Genomic DNA, 22,259 nt, shown 5'->3' on the forward strand with positions numbered 1-22,259 from the left:
ACTGCTGGGAGGGACAGAGATCCAGGTCCGCTCTGGCTAAGCAATGCTCCATGTGGCCTTTACGCCCATAATAAAGATTTCAGCAGGGATCCCTGGGTGGCGCAGCGGTTTGGCGCCTGCCTTTGGCCCAGGGCGCGATCCTGGAGACCCGGGATCGAATCCCACGTCGGGCTCCCGGTGCATGGAGCCTGCTTCTCCCTCTGCCTGTGTCTCTGTCTGCCTCTCTCTCTCTCTCTGTATGACTATCATAAATAAATAATAATAATAAAAATTTAAAAAAAAAAGATTTCAGCATCGTTATCTTCTTCAAAGGCAGCAGACTTCGCGTCTAAGGCTTTGGCTCCGAGCCTGGCTTTGAACTCTGGGCAGCCGGGGGGTGGAGGGGTGGGCTCAGCGGTTTGGCGTCTGCCTTCGGCCCGGGGCGTAATCCGGGAGAACCGGGTTCGACTCCTGCCTGCACCGGGCTCCCTGCATGGAGCCTGCTTCTCCCAATGCCTGTGTCTCTGCCTCTCTGTGTCTCATGAATAAGTGGATTAAATCTAAATAAAATAAAATAAATAAAATAGGGGCTCCTAATAGGATTATGCAAAGACAAGATTTGGAGTCTGTGAAACATCTAGGGTAGTGCCTGGCACACAGTGAAAGACAATTGATATAACTGTTAAGTGACCATGATTTCTTCATTGGTTATGTATGTCAGGCACAAGTTAACCTTTTTTTTTGTTTGTTTGTTTAAGATTTTATTTATTTATCCATGAGAAACAGGCATATAGGCAGAAGCAGGCTCCTCGCAGGGACCCCAATGATGACACCCTAAGCCGAACAAAGTTAGATGCTCAACCAACAGGCTACCCAGGTGCCCCCACAAGGCTGACTTCTTAAATGTGGGTTTTCTTATTCGTAACAGCAATCCCAACTGTTCATCAACAAATATTTATTTGAGCACTCGGGCTTATGACACAACAAATGTCAAACAAAATGCCAGTCCTCAAAAGGCTTATGCGGCTAAGAAAGCAAGACACTATACCAGCAAACAGAAAGAGTAATTTCAGGTGCAAGGTCATTTGAGAGAAAAGAGCTGGAAGGGGTCATTTTAGATGGTGAGGGAAGGCTGCTCTAAGGAGGTGACAACAGAGCTGAGACCCAGATGAAAATGACAGAAAAGCACTTTTATTGCTCTCATTTTATTAAGATTTTATTTATTCATGACAGACATAGAGCGAGAGAGAGGCAGAGACACAGGCAGAGGGAGAAGCAGGCTCCATGCAGGGAGCCCAATGTGGGACTCAATCCCTTGTCTCCAGGATCAGGCTCTGGACCAAAGACGGCCTAAACCACTAGGCCACCAGGGCTGCCCTATTGCTCTCATTTTAAAGTTGAGAAAACAAAGGTGCAGGAAATTAAATACATTGCCCAAGGAGTCCCAATTAGCAATAACAAATCAGGCTTCAAACCTGGGTCTGTTGGACTCCTACACCAGCCCTCTTCAGCACTACCCCAGAGGCAAAGAGATTTTTAGCTATTTTGAGGCCTCCTGCCACAATCTTTAGAATCCTTCCTGCCTCTCTGCCTTGGTTAAGAATGGCCATTTTCTAATTTGACTTTGTTTTGACTCCTCAAGTTCCTAAAGAAACTCAGAGACCCAAAAGGGAACCTCACTACCTGTACCAACAGAGTTAAGGAAAGTACCAACATGTCTTTCAGGAAATTTCCATCCCGGTCACAAACACTAATAAAATCATTCACACCCTCTCGACATTTTTCCTCTGATGCTCTCTTTCATCCTCAGAATTTTGACTCCCACCACTCTGTGAGGTCTCTGGGCAGGGAGTAATCATTCCCAGTTTACAGATAGACAGAAACACAAATTGATGAGTTACCAGTCCTGCCTCAATGGCATTGATCAAGTCACTTAAAGTAGCTAGTTTCCAATTTCCTTCATTTTCCATAAAGACGAGAGGGAGTGCATTGAAATGATGAAAGTCCTCTTCAGGAATAGTTTAGGGGAAAGGGTTTGTTATTGGGTAAAACCTTTGCAATAAAAGGAAAATTCAGTGTACTTTAAAACTTTTCCTTTCTTCTATTCAGTGTTTTCCTTGTAGCTTTTAGATACGAATTAGCAGAGAGCTCAGTTTCTCTTTCTTTCGTCCTTCCATTACAATTTATGATTTTGGAACGCTAAACCGAGCATAGGCGGAAGGGAAGTTGCTGGGGGAGAAACCCCATTAGTGGTAGCTAAGTTAATTTAAGAGGTGAAATGAATGTAAAGTGGCCTCTTAAGCAGCACAAAAATAAAACATCCTGGTTTCATAAATGTGAGGATTATAATTTGGACATAGAAAAACCAAAAGTTACTCTCTGGTAAAAGAGTCTGGCCAGCAAAGAAATAAGAGTAAGATTAACAGAGACTATATTTAAGAAAATAACCCCTAGGAAAAATACGAAAGCACTCTTTCACAAGTATCAAATTGCTTTCACTTCATAATTGCTTTCAAGGGCTGGTGTAGTCTGCTTAGGCTGGTTTTCTACAGAAAACACTAAAACTGCATTTCCTTAAAAATTATTTGTGATTCAGACTTTTCATTAACTTTCCATGTAGTAGGATTGATTCCACTTTACTTAGGGAGTTTAACCTGTTGAGTTCAGGGACAGCTCTGGACTTGGAAGAATGCCAAGCAAAGTCAAACAAAATGTGTCTGTCCTGTATTATTTTGTGACCACCACCAACTTTTTTTAAAAGGCAATTTAAAATACAGTCACTTTGTTTCCTTTTTGTATTTTAGTTGCTTGGGTCTGTGTTCAGAGATACTCAACCAGAATAAAAAAGAAAAAACTCCTCTAAAGAGAAGCATATTTGTTTGGTACTTTGGGAGAAAGAAAGGGGAAGGAAAAAAAAAAAACAGTAGACACTGGGTTGTTTTTTCATCTGTTCTAATTCCCACTTGGAAAATAATACCCACACACAGACACAATGAGGATTTACTTAGCAGTAATAAATACCTAAGCAGGCAGATGATGTGTGTGCTTGTCATCTGCTTTCTGGAAAATGAAAATCAAGCACAAAGGGTGCTTCAGCTACGTGTTTGATCTTGCCCTCCACAATAGGACTATACAAGGATGCCTACAGGGATGTATCAGCTTCCCCTGAAATCACCCCCCGCCCCCCCAACAAAATCCAAATTGTTTAATGAAATGGCCTCATCCTGCAGGGGGTAAAAAAAAAAAAATCTCATTTGGCCATTTCGACTTATTCTTCTGCAAAATGAATCTGTTTCTCAGCAAGCTTCAGAAGTGAACTTGTAGGTCGGATTCAGCTTGCACGTCTTAAATACGTCTCGATTTAGATGCGGGTTTTGTTTTTCTCAATAGCCACAGGAAGTAGGGAGCGGTTGGCAGTTTCGGAAGCGACCGTCTCATGCTTAGGTTTTTTTTTTTTTAATGACTTCAGGTAAAAGACCGTGAAGCACCAACCCTCCCTTCCCCCCCCCCCCGAAAAACCCCCAACAATGCATGTCACATCCACCCACCGAAACACAAGCCCTTACAGGCTTCGCAGGGCTTCCCCCCACCCCATCCCTGAAAAGTTTGCATGCACTTGCAGCGGGCTCTGGACTACAGGGCTTTTAAAAATGACGTTTTCTAACTGAAAACACGAGGACCCCTTAATGGGAGGGGGGGCCAGTGTGCAGCACACAGCCTGGGCACACACCTCACTTGTTTGCCCCCTGGGTCACCCTCTTGCAAGAAGTGGCCCCACCGGGACCTCGCGGGAAGCCCCGCGGGCGGTTATTTTTCTCTCCACTCGCCACTAGGTTGCAGTAGATGAAGGATGCTGCGCAAATTATGCATCCCTTAATTAAAAAAAAAAAAAGAGAGCGAGCGAGCCATCACGTGACCAGGGGGAACCAGGGAGAGCGGAGCTCGCGCGCGCACACCAGCGAGAGCGCCAAAACCGTCGCGTTTTTCATCAAAATCCTGTTTAAATCGCCTTCCCTCCAAAGACCCAAAGAGCTCAATCGTATCAAAATCCCGATTGGCAGGTTTTTTTCCAACCCCCACCCCCCCGCCCGGCTCCACCTCACAAGCCTTCTCATTCTCCGCTTATCAGGTTCCTTCCCACTCCACCACGATAAGCCAGGGAGAAGGCCTCCCTAAGCAGGGGGTTTTGGCCCCAAAAAGCCGGGGTCTCCCCCTGGGAAGGTCCCTATTTAGGGGTTTATCGGGAGGGGACTGAGCCTGACGAGGCTGCAGGGCCGCGAGGCCCCGCCCCCCCCGGGGTTCCCAGCACGCCCCGCGCGGGGAGGACGCGGCGGCGGGGGCGGGGTGGAGGAAGGGGCGGGGCCACGGCGGGCGGGCAGGCGCGGCGGGGGGGGGAGAGAAGGGCGTCGGTTTTGCGACAGGGGCGGTGCGGTGCGGAAGCGGAAGTGGAGGGTGCGCTTGGCGGCGGCGGCGGGAGCTGCGGAGTCGGGAATCAAAACAAAGGGCCTGGGGGGGCGGGGGGAAGGCGGCGGGGCCGGAATGTGAGCGGAGGTGGAGCCGGCGGCTGAGGTGAGTTGGCTGGCACCGCTGGGGACTGGTTCCTGATGGGCTCACTGCTCTGGGGCCGCCGGCTGGAGGCGGGACAGCGTCCCCCCCCCCCTTTCCCCTGCCCTTTGCTGGCGGGGGTGGGGGAGGTTGTCTGCTCCGGGGGGAAGGACTGGGACCCACCAGACAGGCCCCCACCGTGGGTTTGGGTTGTCACCCTTTCAGGTCGGTTCACGACTGTCACTGCCGCGCCGCTGCTGCTCTTTGGGGGTGTTTGGCTGCCCGCCCGCACCTGTCTCCCTGTTCCCCGGGGGGCTTCCAGGTGTGGAGAGCAGCCTTTCCGGAGCAGCGTGCACAGTTGGAAGGTTAAGAAGGGAAGAAAGAGGTGAATGTTTTTCAGCCCCCCCCCCCCCTCCTTGAGCGTTCTTGCACTCCCCTTGGACGGTTCAGCACTCCCTAGGGTATAGTCTCTGGCTTGACAGGTAGTGTTGAGTTGCCTTAGGGCTTGAGCCACTCCCACTACTAATTGTAACGCTACGCCTCCATACACGTTTTAGTTTCCCAAGTAGTTGTTTTTGTTTTGTTTTGTTTTGTTTTGTTTTGTTTTTCTGGCATTACCAAGAGCTTTCCAGTCACCTTTGTATCTTCTGGACTTCCCCCACTCCCCCTCTCCCCCCGAGCTGGAAATACACTTTTGCATGTTGGGAAATCAAGACCTAAAGGATCTTCCTAGACATTTCTTGAACACTTGACTCGTTCAGCAATCGTTGAGACGGTGCTAGGCACTTGGCAGGTGCAGGAAGTGGAGCAATGAATGAGAAAACGTGGTGTCTGCTTGTCTGCTGCCATGGAGTTTATGTTCAAGTCGGGGAGGCATAATTTAGAAAAAAAAATCAAACAATTTTAGTAAGAAGAGCTACGAAACAAAAGTAAGTAAGGGGACTGTGTCGTGGGGGAGTCGAAGACTAACTTGTGTTAAGAGAGGCCGCTTCTAGATTTTATACTTCGTCTCGTTAAATCCCAACAACAGCCCTATGAGGATGCTACAGTTATAATCAGGCCCATTTTACGGTAGGATCTGAGGTTCAGAGAGGTTGCGAACTCTCTAAAAGCTGCCTAGATAGGGAGCAGCAAAATTGGGGATTAATATACAGGCAGACATCAGAAGGCTGCGCTCTCAAGCACTAATTGTTCAAAGACTCCCACTCAAATCAACAAAAAACTTGTTTTGGCTACCTGAGTTACTTAGTGGCATTCCCAGGAATGGGAAATTTTCTGGGTGCAGGCCACTTAAAAGCTATTACATTTCTTTTAAAGATTTATTTATTTATTCATGATAGACATAGAGAGGCAGAGACACAGGCAGAGGGAGAAGCAGGCTCCATGGCGGGAGCCCGACATGGGACTCGATCCTGGGACTCGATCCTGGGACTCCAGGATTGCGCCCTGGGCCGAAGGCAGGTGCTAAACCGCTGAGCCACCCAGGGATCCCCAAAGCTAATACATTTGTACTTTTGATTGTGTTGAGCAATAAATACGGAAGGCAGGCGCCTTGGTGTGATGGAAAGAAAGAGGCGGACAAGCCTGGCTCTGCCCCCTAATTCTGTGATCTTGGCCAAGTTACAAAACCTAATTAAATTTGTGTTTACTCCTAGGTAAAATGTAGCTCACTTCTCCCTTGTCTAGCTCACCCTTGTATAGCTCAGGCTCAGGTTTCCTGCTCCTGCTTTACTGAGGGGGGAAAAAATTACACAAATGAATCTTATTGTCTGGTTGTTTTCATCATTGTATCTCGTGCCAAGCACAGGCCTGCTATATAGTAGAACTAAATAAATAGTTGTTGAATGAGGAAATAATGTTAAATAAAAATGGTTTGTGATCTGTATTGTACTCTGCCTCTTAACTCACTTTCAGGATTGGTCTTGAAGAAATTTGAAAGAGCATGTTGAAGTTGCATATTGTGAACATCACAGGTTCCCATGATCCAGAGAGGAGATGGTTGGGGGTTACGAGATCTGTGTTCAGTAGGAAGAACAACTGTCATAATTTATTGTAGTTGTGGAGGTACACTCATCTCTCCCTCCAGATTAACTCTTTTAGTAGTAGGTAAATAGTTACTATATTTATCCCTTCACTTAACAATAATTACTTAGTATATACTATGTTGCAAACCCTGTACTTGGCGCAAGCTCTACATTGGTGAAGACAGATGGTGGGGTCATTTACCTAATTTTTCCCCCCTTTGTAATGCTGTAGAGGGGAAGAACTTAGCCACACTCTGCAGAGGAAGAGACTGAAACTTAATATAAGTTTTTGTAGCTTCCACATAAGGGCCAAATAGTAAATATTTTAGGCTTTGTGGGCCATGCAGTCTCTGTTACAAATACTCAACTCTGTAGCTGTAGTGCAAAAATAGCCACAGACGGTATTTAAACAAAGTTATCTATTTAAAATAGAGACACCAAAAGTTGAATTTCATATAATTTTGGGTTACAAGATATGATTCTTTTGATTCCCCCCCCCCCCCCAAGAATTAAAAAGTATAAAATACCTTCTTAGTTTGAAGGTCTTTAAAATACAAGCAAAGGGCTGGTTTTGGCTGGCAGGCTATATGTGATTGGTTCTATATTACAGATAGGATACTCATCTCTCCCTTCACCATACTACGTAGATATTAAAATCTCTTGAGAAGAGCATCTTTTCAGAGAGAGAGAGACTTAAAAGAAATTGTTTTCTTTATGTCCAGTTGAAATTTCTGATAAATCGATAACCTTAAAATGGCCACTGCAGGTAAGAATAGGCAGTTGTTTGGTATGATGGCAAAGACTTGGAAATGAGGTTCATTTGTCCTTACCATTGGCAGTCTGCCTCCATGCCCACTGGCTGTTATTGATTTGATCTGCTTTTATTGTACTGTTTAAGACTTGTAAGAATGCGGTTGGTTGCACTGGGGTAGATACAGCACATCTGTGACTGAAGATTTCTCGATTAGATTTTTGGTGGTATATCTGATTGTATTTTTGTAATAAGTAAATGAAGAAATTGGTTCGATTTGTTCTGTAGCAAAATCAAATTCAGAGTCCAAAGAATTCACTTAGTTTGGACCTTCCATAGTCACATCAATGACACAGTGGGATAGGTTGCTATTAAGTCAATTTCAGAATCTTATGTAATTGGTAATGAAGACATGTAGTTGTTCTTTTACTAAAATTACGTACTCTCTTGGTTAACTTTTTGACCTTTACCAGTAGATTCTTTAGGGAGAGATGGTTGAGAAGAATTAAGAAAAACTATAGAAAAGGCCTGCTCAGGGCTAAATGGGTTGGCATTTGGCTAGAATTCTACCTTTATTCTTTACTCTTTGACTTAATGGGAGCCATTATACCGTAAATAATGTTGTTCCATAAATACAGTTGCGGTCTCACTTTTTAAAATTTATTTGAGAGAGAGCAGCAGAAGGAGAGGGAGAAGCAGGCTCCCCACTGAGCAGGGAGCACAACGTGATGTGGGACTCTCCATCTCTCCATCCCAGGATCCTGAGATTGTGATCCGAGCCGACAGCCACCCAGGTGCCCCTGCAATCTTCCATTTTAATAATGAAATTTGTACTTAGGCAAATAAATAACATTGCAGTCTCCTTCTTAACAGGGTGGAAGAATGAAAGAAAAGAAAGATGAAAGAATGTTGAACCACTTTGTATGGCTGTATGATGGAAGGAAGCGGAACTGAGGACTCCTGCAGTAGAACACCTGGATGGCTGCAACAAAATAATGATGCTAAGCCATGGCTTTGGAAATTCTCTAATTGCTTTTCTCGTCCTGAGCAGACATTGCCACTTAGTCCCCAAACGGTAACTATGCTCAAGACTGAGAACACAGCAAACTCCTTATGCAAATAGATGAGCGGTCCATTTGGTGGGGCAGTCTCTCTCCCTGGAGTCTCTGTACTAAGTTTTATCTCGTATCCAGCCTATTCCTCCTTGTAGCACATGGTTATAATTCCTGATTCAAGGAGAGCCTAAACCTTTTAACTCCTGTATTCCTATTCTAAGTATTGTAGGTGCTTTAAATATTTAATGTTAAAATTTGGGGATGATTTGTTTCTTATCAAAAGTCACAGATGCCAGTGATAAAATCCAAATTAGAGAGTCAAATCAGAGGAAAGTATAAAATAGATTTTATTTCACTCTAGCCTTCTGAGATTTGAGTCTCAAAATTGAAGCAAGATTAATAGGACTTTATTGGCAGTCTTTTTCTATTCAAGATTTCTCTTGAATATTTAAACATGTCTGTAACTTCCTTTGCTTTTTCATAGTGATTTTGACTTTTTTCTGATTCCATTTCATGCCCCATATTACCACTTTTTTTTTTTTTTTTTTTTTTTTGCTATTGCACTTGGAATTTAAATGTCTTTACTTTAAATTTACATAAGGGTATTAGTAACTTTTAAAAAACTCAAATTCCATATCTTCTCCAGGTTTTCATTATATACTTAACTTTTTTCTTTTTCTTTTTCTTCTTTTTTTTTTTATGGCATCAGTAATTGAGGTCATTTCTTTTAGGGACATTTGGCAACAGGGTTGGCAGCTTAGGCAGGGCTTCTGGGCTGGAGGATCTGACCCTTGTGGAGTCACATGGTACAGGATTGTGCTCTCAGCTTTACAGATCCAGAAACCTGATTTTATCAGTGGCACCCAGAATGGAGTAAATTCAGGAGGACCAACTCATAATAACCCTGATCATGAGAGCCAGGTGTCTGTAAATCACAATGCCAGTAGATGAATTTCCAGCCTGAACTGTAATTATGAAGAGGGCACAACACACTGCTTGTTGGCAGTCAGTCAATTGCTGTCACCTCCCTTTTAGGAAATGTCCAAGTGAAAAATCCAGATTTCTCCTAAATGAGTGTACTCTCCCAGATGAGTGTAGAACCACAGCCAAAGGAGTGAAATCATAGCAGTCATATGGCCCTTTCTGTGCTCTGAGAGAAGAGCATGTCGCTCTCACTATATCAGGACATCCTCTTTCTCTTAATAGTTCCTGCAGTGAGCCAGTAAGGGCTACTGATTAGCTGGATCTCCTTTAAGAGGCAGGTACTCTGCTGAGTGCTTTACATGCACTATCTCATTTCCTCCTTCTAACAACTGCAGGAGGTATATCCTATTGTTCCCAATTGAAGGCGGAAGAAACTAAAGTATAGACAGGTTGTGTAACTTACCCAAGGCCCTCAGTTACTGAGCGCATTCAGACCCAAGTCTCTGACACTGTGCTATGCTATAATCTTGTAAATATTCTGGCCTCCTGTGTCTATGTTAGAGGCGAATGACAAACTCTTTCTCTGGAACCTTGTTCCCAAATAATTTTCTAATTACTCTTAATCTTGTCCCTGGCTATAAAGTCATTATTGGCATTATGGCTTTAGGTCATGATACCCTGGAACTTGCTTAATGTCATCAGCTACACATTTGAAACCTCCAAGGGTGGGCCACTTGGACAGATAGCTAATCTCATCTTTAATGTTTGGAATCCTCTGGAGGACCTTCCTAAACCCATGATGGTCTGACTGCAGGAACCATTAAGTATTTTCCTCAAAGTACATGGCTTGGAAGCCATCTTTATTGAATGCTGTTGGTGACTGTTGTTTTCATGCCACCTGTTTTGTCTTTAGAAGACCCTAGGAGGCAAGGGGAAGTTATCGAAGGGAAGTCCCTGGGGCACAGATGGTTAACCTGCCCTGCTGAACATGGAAGCAGAACCCACCCCCAGTCACCTAAAATTCAGGAAGGACAGACACGGTCTTGATTTTAGTTGTCTGTTTCAGTGTTCACCTCTTGAAGACCTCTCTGAAGAATACTCCTGGTTTCAGCTGCCATTCCATATTGTTTAGTTATGGTGGAGTAATGTGAACAGGATTGAACACTATTTTCATTTTGGGATTGCAGTAGGATGTGAGTAACCAAAAGTCACTGGCCTCATAACATTAACTTGCATTTTGATCTTCTCTTCCCAGAAAGATTACATGGAGAACAAGAAAGTTGCTGTGGAATTAAAGGATGTGCCATCTCCCCTTCATGCTGGCTCTAAACTCTTTCCAGCAGTCCCACTTCCAGATATTCATTCTCTTCAGCAACCTAAAATACAGCTTTCACCTGTCCCCAAAGTAAGCTGCTGTGCTCATTGCCCTAATGAACCCTCCACTTCACCAATGCATTTTGGTGGTGGTGGTGGTGGCGGCGGTAGTGGAGGTACTGGTAGCTTGATTCACCCAGGCGCACTGTTAGACTCGCAGAGCACCAGGACCATCACGTGTCAGGTAGGGTCAGGGTTTGCTTTCCAGTCTGCGTCTTCACTCCAGAATGCCTCAGCTAGGAGCAGTTTGGCCGGCATTGCAAGTGACTTTCCCAGCATGTGTCTAGAAAGTAATCTATCTTCCTGCAAACACCTGCCCTGTTGTGGAAAGCTTCATTTCCAATCATGTCATGGTAATGTGCACAAGCTGCATCAGTTCCCGGCTCTCCAGGGCTGCGCCTCTGCTGGCTATTTCCCCTGTTCTGATTTCACAAGCGGGGCTCCAGGGCATTTGGAAGAGCACGTGTCACAGTCGGAGCTAACGCCTCACTTGTGCACCAATTCTTTGCACCTAAATGTGGTACCTCCGGTTTGTTTAAAGGGCTCACTTTACTGCGAAGACTGTCTAAACAAGGTGTGTATCTTTTTATTTGTTCTGTTGGGTGCAGCTGATATTTGAGGAATGACTTTTTTTAAAAAAGTAGATCTTGAAAAATCTTTATTGTGCATGGGGTTGAAGATTCTTCTGTGAGGTAGCTTTTACCCCATCAGTGCAGCTTGGTCCTGAAAGAAGCAAAGGGTAAAAATGGAAGGGCCATTCAAAAAAGTGCAGAGTCATCATTTATGTAGTTGTTGCTTTTAGAGGCTCTTGTAATAAATCTGTTTTTTGTAAACCCTAGTTCGGCAAAGCTTCGTGTTCTGTTCTGTCTTTAAAGGCTAGAGCACAATTGCGGTTTCTCATAACTTAATACTCACCTTATACGTGGACCCATTTGTGTAATGTAGGTCACGCCATGTTGTTCTTTTGTAATAATTTGAGGGTCTTGGAACTTGGCCTCAATCACATGAATATTCAAGCAAAGATCTCAGTCACTTCCACGTAGAGTGTTCAGGGTCGCCTTTGCAGTATACACGTGCCCTAGATTGTAAAGGTCTGATCATGTGAATATCTTCCTAGATCATTTCAAGTCACTTCTTGAAGTGAGTTTATGAACTGATGGCTAATAGTTCTAGGAATGCCCTTAAGTACTGAAAATACATTCCACCAGAGGTTAACAGGTGGAAAGAAGAAACACTTAGACTGTATTTTCAGTTGTTGTTTATAACTCTAGGTTCTGAAATGATGTATCTGAAACCTCCTCCTCTTTTTAAAAAAATTTTTAAAACAGCCGGCAAGAAATAGTATAATTGATGCTGCTAAAGTCTGGCCAAATATACCACCTCCAAATACTCAAACTGCACCTGTTACTATTCCTCTGTGTAATGGCTGTGGAACCAAAGGAACAGGGAAGGAGACCACGTTGTTATTGGCGACCAGTCTAGGCAAAGCTTCTTCGAAATTTGGTAAATGACAGTATGGTATAAAATGTGCATATTTAAGTAGTTTGCAGTATCTGATACTAACACCGCATTTAATCGCCTTGAAAAGATTCCTTGTGGTTCTAAAGCTACTGTGTATATGAGTCTTCATTTCTACCTCTTGGTAAAAATCTTTTTATTCTCACAGACCAACAAGTCATTTGTCTTTTATGTTGAGCTGCGCCTATTTGAGACCAGACGCTGTGTATAGAAAAATAGGGAGTATATTAGGAGAAGTAAGTGCTAGAGGGGACTCTTTATCTACACAGGTTCATAAATAATCATGCTTGTTAATTGTGTACTCTATAGAAATACTTAATATTTAGAAAGATTTTATAATGTTTGATGAAAAACAGTAAGTGAAAAACCTATTGTCATTTCCCCCAAAACTAGCTAATGTGGTATTTTATCTTTCAAAAACCTTTTTTAAAATATTAAGTCAGATGTTAATGCAGTGTTACATTTTTTTTTTTTAATCAAGGACAGTAACAACTTTACACTTTGTCACCTCTTCATTGCTCTTCCATACTGAGTGGGTAGACAAGCATGAGCAGACATAACAATCAGGTCCCAGAGCTGCAGTGTCCATTCACCTCAGAGAAGCGTAATGATCAGCCTGAGAATGGCTCGTGCTTTGCAATGGATTTATTGTGGGCTTGAAGTAACTTGACCTTTAGATTTGTTCTCTCCTGAAAAATAGGAATAATGGCTTAGAAATACTATTGCAACTTGCAGTTGTGCTATTAGGTCAACCAGTGAGGTTGGTATCCTTAAACTTAACATCAATCAGTAATTTCATTTTTCTGCCAGTAAAAATGATAGGTAGCTACCTATGATTTTATTTTAGTTTGCCATTTTTTTTCACTATATGTGATTGAAAGTGTTAACATTTCCTAAGGGTCACCAGAAGTTGCACTAACCGGACAGGTGCTGGAAAACTTACCCCCCATTGGAGTTTTTTGGGATATTGAAAACTGTTCAGTTCCCTCTGGCCGCTCAGCTACTGCTGTTGTACAGAGAATCCGTGAGAAGTTTTTTAAAGGCCACAGAGAAGCAGAATTCATCTGTGTGTGCGACATTAGTAAAGAAAACAAAGAAGTTATCCAAGAGCTGAATAATTGCCAGGTAAAAAAAAAGAAAATTATTATGGTAGAAGAATAACCACATGGGGTGTTTTTTCCTTAAGAATTTTAATTTAGAGTTAGTTTAATATATATTTCTGTCAAGTTTGCAAATAGAGGAAATTAGCAAAAAATTATTTCTAAAGTGCTAGAAATCATTTAATCATATCTGATGTTTCAATAATCTACTTATATGTGATTATTGCTCTGCTAGTATGATGGTTATGTCTATTGTTTCTTTTGACTTCCATGACTGCCCTATGGAAAGGGCTCATAGAATTTATTTGAAATAGACAAATTCAGCTGAGGCACCAAGATGTTAACCAACTTTTTATTTATTTATTTTTAAATGTACCTTTTTTGTTTTTATTTTTTATTTTTTTAAAGATTTTTATTTATTTATGAAAGACAGAGAGAGAGAGAGAGGCACAGACACAGGCAGAGGGAGAAGCAGGCTCCACACAGAGAGCCCGACGTGGGACTCGATCCCGGGCCTCCAGGATCAGGCCCTGGGCTGAAGGTGGCGCTAAACCACTGAACCACCAGGGCTGCCCTTAACCAACTTTTTAGTTCATGTGGCCGATGAACTAGGATTTACTTATTTTTTCAAGACTTTATTTATTCGTGAGAGACGCAGAGGGAGAGGCAGGCTCCCTGCAGGGCTCGATCCCAGGACCCAGGGATCATGACCTGAGCCAAAGGTGGACACTCTACCACTGAGCCACCAGGTGCCCTGGATGAGCTAGGATTTAAATCCAGATGGTCTGGCTGCAGTTTGTTCTCTTAAACCAGAACTAGAATCCAGTTCTTTTGACTCTTGGACAAGTAATTCTATTGATACGCTATATTGCTGCCTAAAATTCTGTATTCATGCTCCTTAAAAAAACTAATACATTCTATTGTGTATTGCACGTAGTTGAAGTACCTCTCAAACCCTTTCCTTGCTCTGGCGACTGCTATGTAAGCCTCATGGCTTTAACAGAAATAAACACGTTTTAACTCTTGGGGTGGGGAGGGACACAGAAGCCTCCCCTGTCCCACCACCTGACCCTAGACCCAAAAGCCACAGGCAGTGTATGGTGGAGACAAATGACATCAAATACAGCGCTAAGTCATACCTTCATCATATACCAATCTCTGCTACTTCCCCAGCTGTTGGCAGAAGCTGTTAGAGCTAATTTACCTACTTCAGATTTCACTTCCTTTTCTGCCTGTTCTCTGAAGGGGGGATGGATAAAGTACAAAAGCAGAAGATCAGAGAGGCAAGCAGGCATAATAATGGATCCAGTTCATTTGTACGGAGAGACAAATTTGAAGTTACTGAGATCCACTTATAATTTTCTTCCATTCCTAAGTGGCAGTAATGTGTCTTTCCTCGGGGACCATCTGTTAAGATGTGGGCAGAACGCATAGTGGTTTTCTGACCTCAGCTCTTGCTTGTTTGCCCTTACTGTATATTAACACAGGTAACTGTTGCCCACATCAATGCTACTGCAAAGAATGCGGCTGACGATAAGCTCCGCCAGAGTCTCCGAAGGTTTGCAAACACGCACACTGCTCCAGCCACAGTGGTTCTTGTGTCAAGTAAGTGCAGAAGCATCTGCTAATTTCAGCAAAACCGACTATATGGGAATAGTTAGAGAAGCCGGAACACATTAAAGTAAAATATGCCCCCAGAGAGGCTGAAACACATAGGACATACTTAACGTTTATGTCTGAGAGCTGTTTAGAGAAGAAGTGGAGTCTATGTGGGTTTTCTGTATTTTCTCCTTAGAACTTGAGTACAGGTTCTTGTGGAGCCAGTTAAAGAAAATGTATTTTTATTTATTTATTTTTACCCTGGTCCCAGTATTGCTAATTGTAAAAACCTAAGAAGAATCAGTTCCAAAGTTGATGCTCCCTAATAAAATGTCAATATTTGCTCCTTTTTATTACCAGAAGTAACGTGTGTCTTGGAATTCAGTGTAAATATGTGGTAAAATTGTCCTGTTAGTGTTAATTTGTCCCACACGAAGGGGATGGGAGGTGGTAAGCTACTCTGGATATGGTCTAGCCATCCCTCTTTTCTCAATATGTCAGTGGAGTTGTATGTCTCTGTCCTAATGTTTGGGGGTGGGGGTGGGCTGTACCTTTTCTTTCAGCTGATGTCAATTTTGCATTGGAACTGAGTGACCTGAGACACAGGCATGGTTTCCACATAATTTTGGTCCATAAAAACCAAGCGTCAGAAGCCCTGCTACATCATGCTAACGAGCTGATCAGATTTGAAGAGTTCATTTCCGACTTGCCCCCCAGGTTACCACTAAAAATGCCAGTAAGTGGGTTTGCATTCTTTTTTGCTGTATTCTGATGTTACATTATGGAGACTAAAGACCACCTGTAATAGGGGTCACCAAGTGAGGCCGTTCTTTGCAGGAGGCTGGCCAGAGTTGTTTTTTTTTTTTTTTTTTTTAAAGAGTTTATTTATTCATGAGAGACACACACAGAGAGAGGCAGAGACACAGGCAGAGGGAGGAGCAGGCTCCATGCAGGGAGCCTGATGTGGCACTTGATCCCAAGTCTCCAGGATCACACCCTGGGCTGAAGGCGGCGCTAAACCGCTGAGCCACCAGGACTGCCTAGCCAGAGTTTTTAAATAAGGCTTAGAAATAGTTCTTCTCTTAAAAATTTACAGAAAATTGATATGAATGGATTTTACTTTTATTTTGTTGCATAGTATCATAGGGAATTATAGGTTAACCCTACCAAGAGCCATTTGTGTCTCCAAAGCCAGCAGTGTTTTTTGTCTAGTGGTTGAAATAATGGAAACATTATTACTCCATTAACTTCCGGGCATGGATAAAGAATATGGTGGTGGTTTGCACATGCTCATGTTTTGCAACAAATAAACAGAATAATTATACACTTTTTTTTAAGAGTTATTTATTTTAAAGAAAGAGAGTGCATGTGTGAGTAGGGGGAGGGCAGAGGGAAAGAGTGAATCTGAATCAGACTGCTTGGCAATGAGCCTGACAGGATGCTCGATCCCACGACCCCAAGATCATGAATGGAACTGAAACCAAGAGTCAGAGGCTTGACTGAGTCACCCCGGTGCCCCTAGTTGTATACCATTGAGGCATTTAATCCTTAAGCCCCAGGAACCCTTGGGCTTGTTTTCTACAGTTACATTCCCCACCACGCATGCACACTTGCACAATTAGGTGTGGTTATTGCTACACCTGTAGCTCGTTGAGCCACATGCTAGGATCATATTTCCAGCAGGGTGAGCATTTCTTTTAGTTTTAATTTGGGATAAGCATGTTTACCACAGTGTTGAGCTGTGTTTAAGCTCTTTGGAGAATATATAAAGAAATATATAAAGAAATTGGCATTCCCTTTTCTGAAGTCAAAGACCGTTAAGTCAAATATATTTTAGGTAACACACTGTCCACTTTTGGGATCCTTATTCTTTATGGTTAGGGAAAAAAAAAAAAAAAAAAGACTTGATTATCCAGAACAGTAAATCTGGCCATTTTCATTCACTAGAGTGATCATTTACGGTACATTTCTCCCTTTTTTTTTTTTTTTTTTTATTCAGTCTACATAAGTTTACCTTCTCCTCTGTAAATCATTATGACCTCCCCTCCAAGGCTAAGGCTGTTAGCTTAAGTCTAGAGATCCCTCCTTGTTGTTCTAATTATGTAATTGAACGTGTGCCCCTGAATTAACCTGTTGTAACACTTCTCCTCTGTATCAGCAGTGCCATACTCTGCTCTATGTTTATAACCTACCAGCAAATAAAGATGGCAAGAGCATCAGCAACAGGCTCAGACGCCTGTCTGATAATTGTGGTGGGAAAGTGCTGAGTATCACAGGCTGCAGTGCGATTCTCCGCTTCATAAACCAAGATAGTGCGGAACGGGCTCAGAAGCGAATGGAAAACGAAGATGTCTTTGGTAATAGGATCATTGTGTCATTTACTCCAAAAACTAGAGAACTCTGTGAGACAAAGAGTTCCAGTGCAATTGCCGATAAAGCGAAGTCTCCCAAAAAACTTAAGAATCCAAAATTGTGCCTCATCAAAGATACAAGTGAACAATCTTCCAGTGCCAAAGCCACGCCTGGAAAAGGGTCGCAGGCAAATTCTGGATCTGCTACAAAAACCACAAATGTTAAAAGTTTACAGGTAACTTTGATACCTCTTGCTTTCTGAAGTTTATGGTAGGTTTGGTTTTTCTTTGGTGTCTGTGTTTTACATGCCTGCCTGCTTTTGGCGTGTCCTTTTTTTATTTCTGTCTTTGATGATACTCCGAGTTCCATGTTTTTCTTTTCTGTACGGGCGTTAACTCCTTGGGTACCTACATTTTCACATCCGTTGCACTTGTCTCTTTTAAGGAGCTGTGCCGCCTGGAGTCGAAGACTGGGACTAGAAACAGTGACTCCCATCAGGGTAACCCAAGGCTGGCAGCACCTCCTCACAGAAGCTCGAGCGCCACAGCGCCTGCACCTAAAAACTCGGGGACAGCAGAATCTGCTTACAAAACCAATCCGAAGTAGGTTAAATTACTCTTGCTCACGGATGCTTGTCTAACATGAAGGAAACCCAATGACCCATCCCCTTCAATTTTTCCCTCCTTTAGAAAAGAGATCCTCTGTGCCCGAAGTGTCACCAGTTCTCCCGTAGAGAAAAAAGACAAAGAGGAGACCCCGTTCCAAGTGAGTTACCCATCTGCTTTTAGCAAGTTGATCGCGTCGAGGCAAGTCAGTCCTTTGCTCACTGCACAGTCTTGGTCTTCTCGGTGAGTCTGGCTTCTTGATTGTGGGGGTAGTTACTCAAAGGGTAGGGCTTACAGAATAACATTTGTTGAAAAGAATGCAAGTGATATAGGAGTGCTCAAAGGGAAAGATGAGTCTTCCACCCCTCCTCCTCCATCCCCACTTTTTCTTAGGTAATTAGCTAACGTTTGGGGCCAGTGGTCCTCACCGTTTCTCCCTCCTCCACGTGGGAATCAGGGTAAGCAGAGTACAGAGAAATTTATCCAGGAGTCCCTGGCCTGGACAGGAGGCATGTTAAGATGTCCTTACTGTTTCTTCCTCACTTTGTCATGTTGGGGAAGAAGCCCAAACTGGACACGAGTTGGTTATTCTTATTCATAGCATAATTACCAGGAGCTATTTGAGAAGCAAGGGTCTCTGTAAACCACCATAATTACCTAAGTAACACTTAGCTTACCTAAGCTATCCAGACTCACTCAGTACTTCTGGAGGACAGGAGCCACAAGGCCGAGTTGCATCACATGAACTCCTTCAGGCATCATATTTGTTCTGCTGAGTTGGTGAAGACTCACTCCAGAAAGTGACTTTGTATCTGTAAAGTCACATTTTATTTTTATTTTTTTAAAGATTTTATTTATTCATGAAAGAGAGAGGTAGAGACATAGGCAGAGGGAGGAGCAACAGGCTCCATGCAGGGAGCCCGATTTGGGACTTAATGCTGGGACTCTAGGATCAGGCCCTGAGCCAAAGGCAGACGCTCAATCGCTGAGCCACCCAGGCATCCCTGTAAAGTTACATTTTAAAAGTCACATAATGGGGATCCCTAGGTGGCTCAGCAGTTTAGACCTGCCTTTGACCCAGGGTGTGATCCCGAAGTCCTAGGATCGAGTTCTGCATCGGGCTCCTTGCATAGAGCCTACTTCTCTGTGTGTGTGTGTGTGTCTTTCATGAATAAATAAATATAATCTTTTAAAAAAAATAAATCACATAAAAGTTTCCTGATCTGGAGAAAGACTGTAACACATGAGCAAGAACATATAGCGTTTTCAGAGCCAGGGAGAGGTTAAATGACATATTGGTATAACAGGCTAAACCAAGAATAAATGCCCAAATTGGAAAACTAATTCATCAGGGCCACTTATAATTTCTTTTCTTTTCTTTTCTTTTTTTTTTTTTTTTTTTAAGAATTTATTCATTTATTCATGAGAGAGAGGTAGAGACACAGGCAGGAGGAGAAACAGGCTCCGTGCAGGGAACCTGATGTGGGACTTGATCCCCGGACCTCTGGGATCATGCCCTGAGCCAAAGGCAGATGCTCAACTCCTGAGCCACCCAGGTGTCCCCCACTTATAATTTTTGCCTTTAGTTTTAAATAATCCGGTAAAAGAATATTTGATGTTAAATCATGTACTGGTTGTTAATAAGGGGTCAACAGGTAGTACTTTTGACAATAAATATCAATCAGTGTGTATTTAAGATAAACCTACATTTGAAAACCAAATAGTTTGGTTGTGTTGTGGAAGGCTGCTTTCTACATATAGCTTCAAACAAAGTCTAAATGATCTAAATGAAGTAAATAGAGTCACAGTTTTTAAAAATAATTCAATATGTATGTCTTAAGCAGGAGTATGTCTCCAAACCTTTTAAACAGAGCATCCCCACTTGCTTTCAACATTGCAAATCCGAGCATTGGTGCCGACAGCCCAGACCCATTTGCAAATGGTGCTGACATCCAGATCAGCAACATCGACTACAGATTATCCCGGAAGGAGCTGCAGCAGCTCATGCAGGAAGCATTTTCTAAGCACGGCAAGGTAACCTTTCTCTTTTGTTCTTGCCTTTCTTTTACTTTTTGCTAGCACTCCATGTCAAGAGAATGTCATTCAACACATGTAACCACAGCCAGGATATAAGGATTACTGAATGAGTTTGAACTCCTTCCTTTTCCCTATTTTTCCTATGGTCTGCTCATGGTCATGCTATACATTTGGTTTTTAGGACATAGCCTGAGAGAGCAAGAGACCTACTGGAAAAGCAGCTGTAGTTATAGGCAGGGACTTAAGTGGCACTTTGGGAAATAAAACGCTGACGGATCTTATTTGGCTCTGGCTGCTAAAATACAGAAATAGGATTCTAAAGTAATGTTGTCTGTTTTTGTTAATACCTTACTGTATTTGATGTAGTTTTTAGGTGCTATTTGCTAGAAGTGCACCTCTTCCAGATTATTAAAATGGCTATGTCCCAGGTGTTTGCAGGGTCTGGAGAAGACTCCAAAGACTCCTCGCATGTGTTGGCCCCTGAGCCTGCATGGGAGAGCTGTGTGTGCCAGAGCATGCAGGCAAGCCAGGCCAATTTTATATCCCTGAAGGTCACTCAGTCCTAGTTCACTTAGGTTTTGCTTGGCAGAAGTGTAGAGTTCTGACAAGTTCCCTCACAGAAGCATGGAAGTTCACAAACATGTTCCTTAATGATTCACCTTTAGTTTTAAGATGACAGGGTTCTGGGTAGACCTAGCGTTCCATTTTCCTTTTTACTGCTGTAGGTGAAGAGTGTTGAGCTCAGCCCCCATACAGATTATCAGCTCAAGGCTGTTGTTCAGATGGAGAACTTACAAGAAGCAATCAATGCGGTGAATAGCCTCCACAGATACAAAATTGGCAGCAAGAAGATCCTGGTCTCACTTGCTACAGGAGCTGCTAATAAATCACTCTCTTTACTGAGGTAAAAACAAACCATTTATTTTAAGAAATAACATTGTAGCCCAGAAACAATTTTGGAAATAAGAAAATAGATTTGATCACATTTCCAGCCCTCTTTGATGATTAAATATGCAATAATGCTTATTCTTAATTGATAGAGCTTATAAATAAGCTAGAAGTTAGCAAAAAGCTAGTTAGAATAATCCAACTCTTTTTCAAGTCATTACTCAAAGGTGAAGTACAGCTTAAGCTTGGCAGGCAGTTAGGAGTAAAGTAATATACCACATATCCAGAACAGGTTCTAAAAATAGTACCCCTCTACAATAAAAGTTTATAAGCCTGGAAAGTCTGAAATATTACCTCCAAATCTTAGGAGAAGGTAGGTTTGTCTGTAAAGGGTAGATCTACAAAGCTCCAAACTCAACTTACAGATAGATCCTAAACATCAAATAGACACTCCGAAAGTCTGCATTATGATAATGTCAGTTGTAGGAATCTGGTGATGATTTTATTCTCAATGTGCTTTGGTGATGCTTCAGCTCTCCCTGTTTTGGGGGGAAACTAGTGAAACAGAACTCCCTCCTAAAAATCTGTTTGAACTCTCAGAGATCTTTTTCTGTGACATGTACTTCACCATTATTTTAAATTATGGTTTTTATCCCCTAGAATAAAAATAATACTGAAGAAACTTTGGAAAGGTCAGAAACAAAAAAGAAGCCGGAGGGGGCAGGGGGGTGGAAATCCATAATCCTGCAGCTCAAAGCCAAGCACTCAACAGTTTGCCTTTTCGTTTTCTCTCAGAGTGTTTCTGGGTGTCTTTTTATTTTTTAAAACCAAAGTTTGGATGATATATTCAGTTGTGTACTGAACTATGGGAATTCCACCCCCTAGGTCTCTAACAGGTGAACCACAGCATGGCAGGAGACATTCAAGCCTTTTTCTCTGTTAACAAGGTGTTTATCTCAGAGTGGTCACCATCCTTCTGATACACAGGTGTGAGAAGCCCTATGCTTGAGTCTGATAAAAATCCCATTGTCTGACTTTATATTCTTCAATCACCTTGTCTCTAACGTCAAGTTTTTAAGTTTTTCCAGGAACTAAATTTTGATATATCAGAAACTGGCAAATTTATGTTGCGTGGACCATTGAGAAATTCAGGGGTGAGGGGTGCTGACCACTTCCCCACACATGTAGTCAAATACCTTCATATAACTTTTGGCTCCCCAGAATCTTAACTACTGATTGTGTACTGTTCACTGGAAGCCTTACTGATAACATAGACAATGGATTAATAGCCTGTTTTGTATGTTCTGTATGTTACACGCTGTATGTTTACAATAAAGTAAGATAGAAGAAAGTGTTACTAAAACCATAAGAAAATGTGTATTTACAGGACTGTACTACTTCTGTTGAAAGAAATCCATATATAAGTGGGCTCTTGAAATTCAGACGTGTTCAAGGGTCAGCCATGCATCTTGTTAATTTTATGAGTTTTTTAAGTACAACTTGGAAAA

At 42.6% G+C, this 22,259-nt stretch overlaps 1 protein-coding gene across 6 annotated transcripts in view; it reads left to right on the forward strand.

Moving 5' to 3' along the window:
• The first annotated feature begins 4,348 nt into the window (after window positions 1–4,348).
• The window catches only part of MARF1 (meiosis regulator and mRNA stability factor 1), a 39,244-nt gene continuing 21,333 nt past the window's right edge, over window positions 4,349–22,259 (forward strand). The window contains exons 1-12 of one of the 6 annotated variants that reach the window (XM_026003162.2): window positions 4,349–4,548; window positions 8,173–8,374; window positions 10,534–11,226; window positions 11,981–12,155; window positions 13,069–13,295; window positions 14,758–14,875; window positions 15,433–15,605; window positions 17,028–17,456; window positions 17,666–17,823; window positions 17,911–18,069; window positions 19,698–19,860; window positions 20,589–20,767. In XM_026003162.2, coding sequence (XP_025858947.2) covers window positions 8,231–8,374; window positions 10,534–11,226; window positions 11,981–12,155; window positions 13,069–13,295; window positions 14,758–14,875; window positions 15,433–15,605; window positions 17,028–17,456; window positions 17,666–17,823; window positions 17,911–18,069; window positions 19,698–19,860; window positions 20,589–20,767 — 2,618 coding nt within the window. In that variant the 5' untranslated portion in view covers window positions 4,349–4,548; window positions 8,173–8,230. Of the gene's footprint in view, window positions 4,549–8,172; window positions 8,375–10,533; window positions 11,227–11,980; window positions 12,156–13,068; window positions 13,296–14,757; window positions 14,876–15,432; window positions 15,606–17,027; window positions 17,457–17,665; window positions 17,824–17,910; window positions 18,070–19,667; window positions 19,861–20,588; window positions 20,768–22,259 lie in introns of all 6 variants that reach the window. The other 5 variants (XM_026003159.2, XM_026003158.2, XM_026003160.2 and 2 more) reach the window with 5 other exon arrangements.

Source organism: Vulpes vulpes, chromosome 3, assembly GCF_048418805.1.
Source record: "Vulpes vulpes isolate BD-2025 chromosome 3, VulVul3, whole genome shotgun sequence".
Lineage (NCBI taxonomy): Eukaryota > Metazoa > Chordata > Mammalia > Carnivora > Canidae > Vulpes > Vulpes vulpes.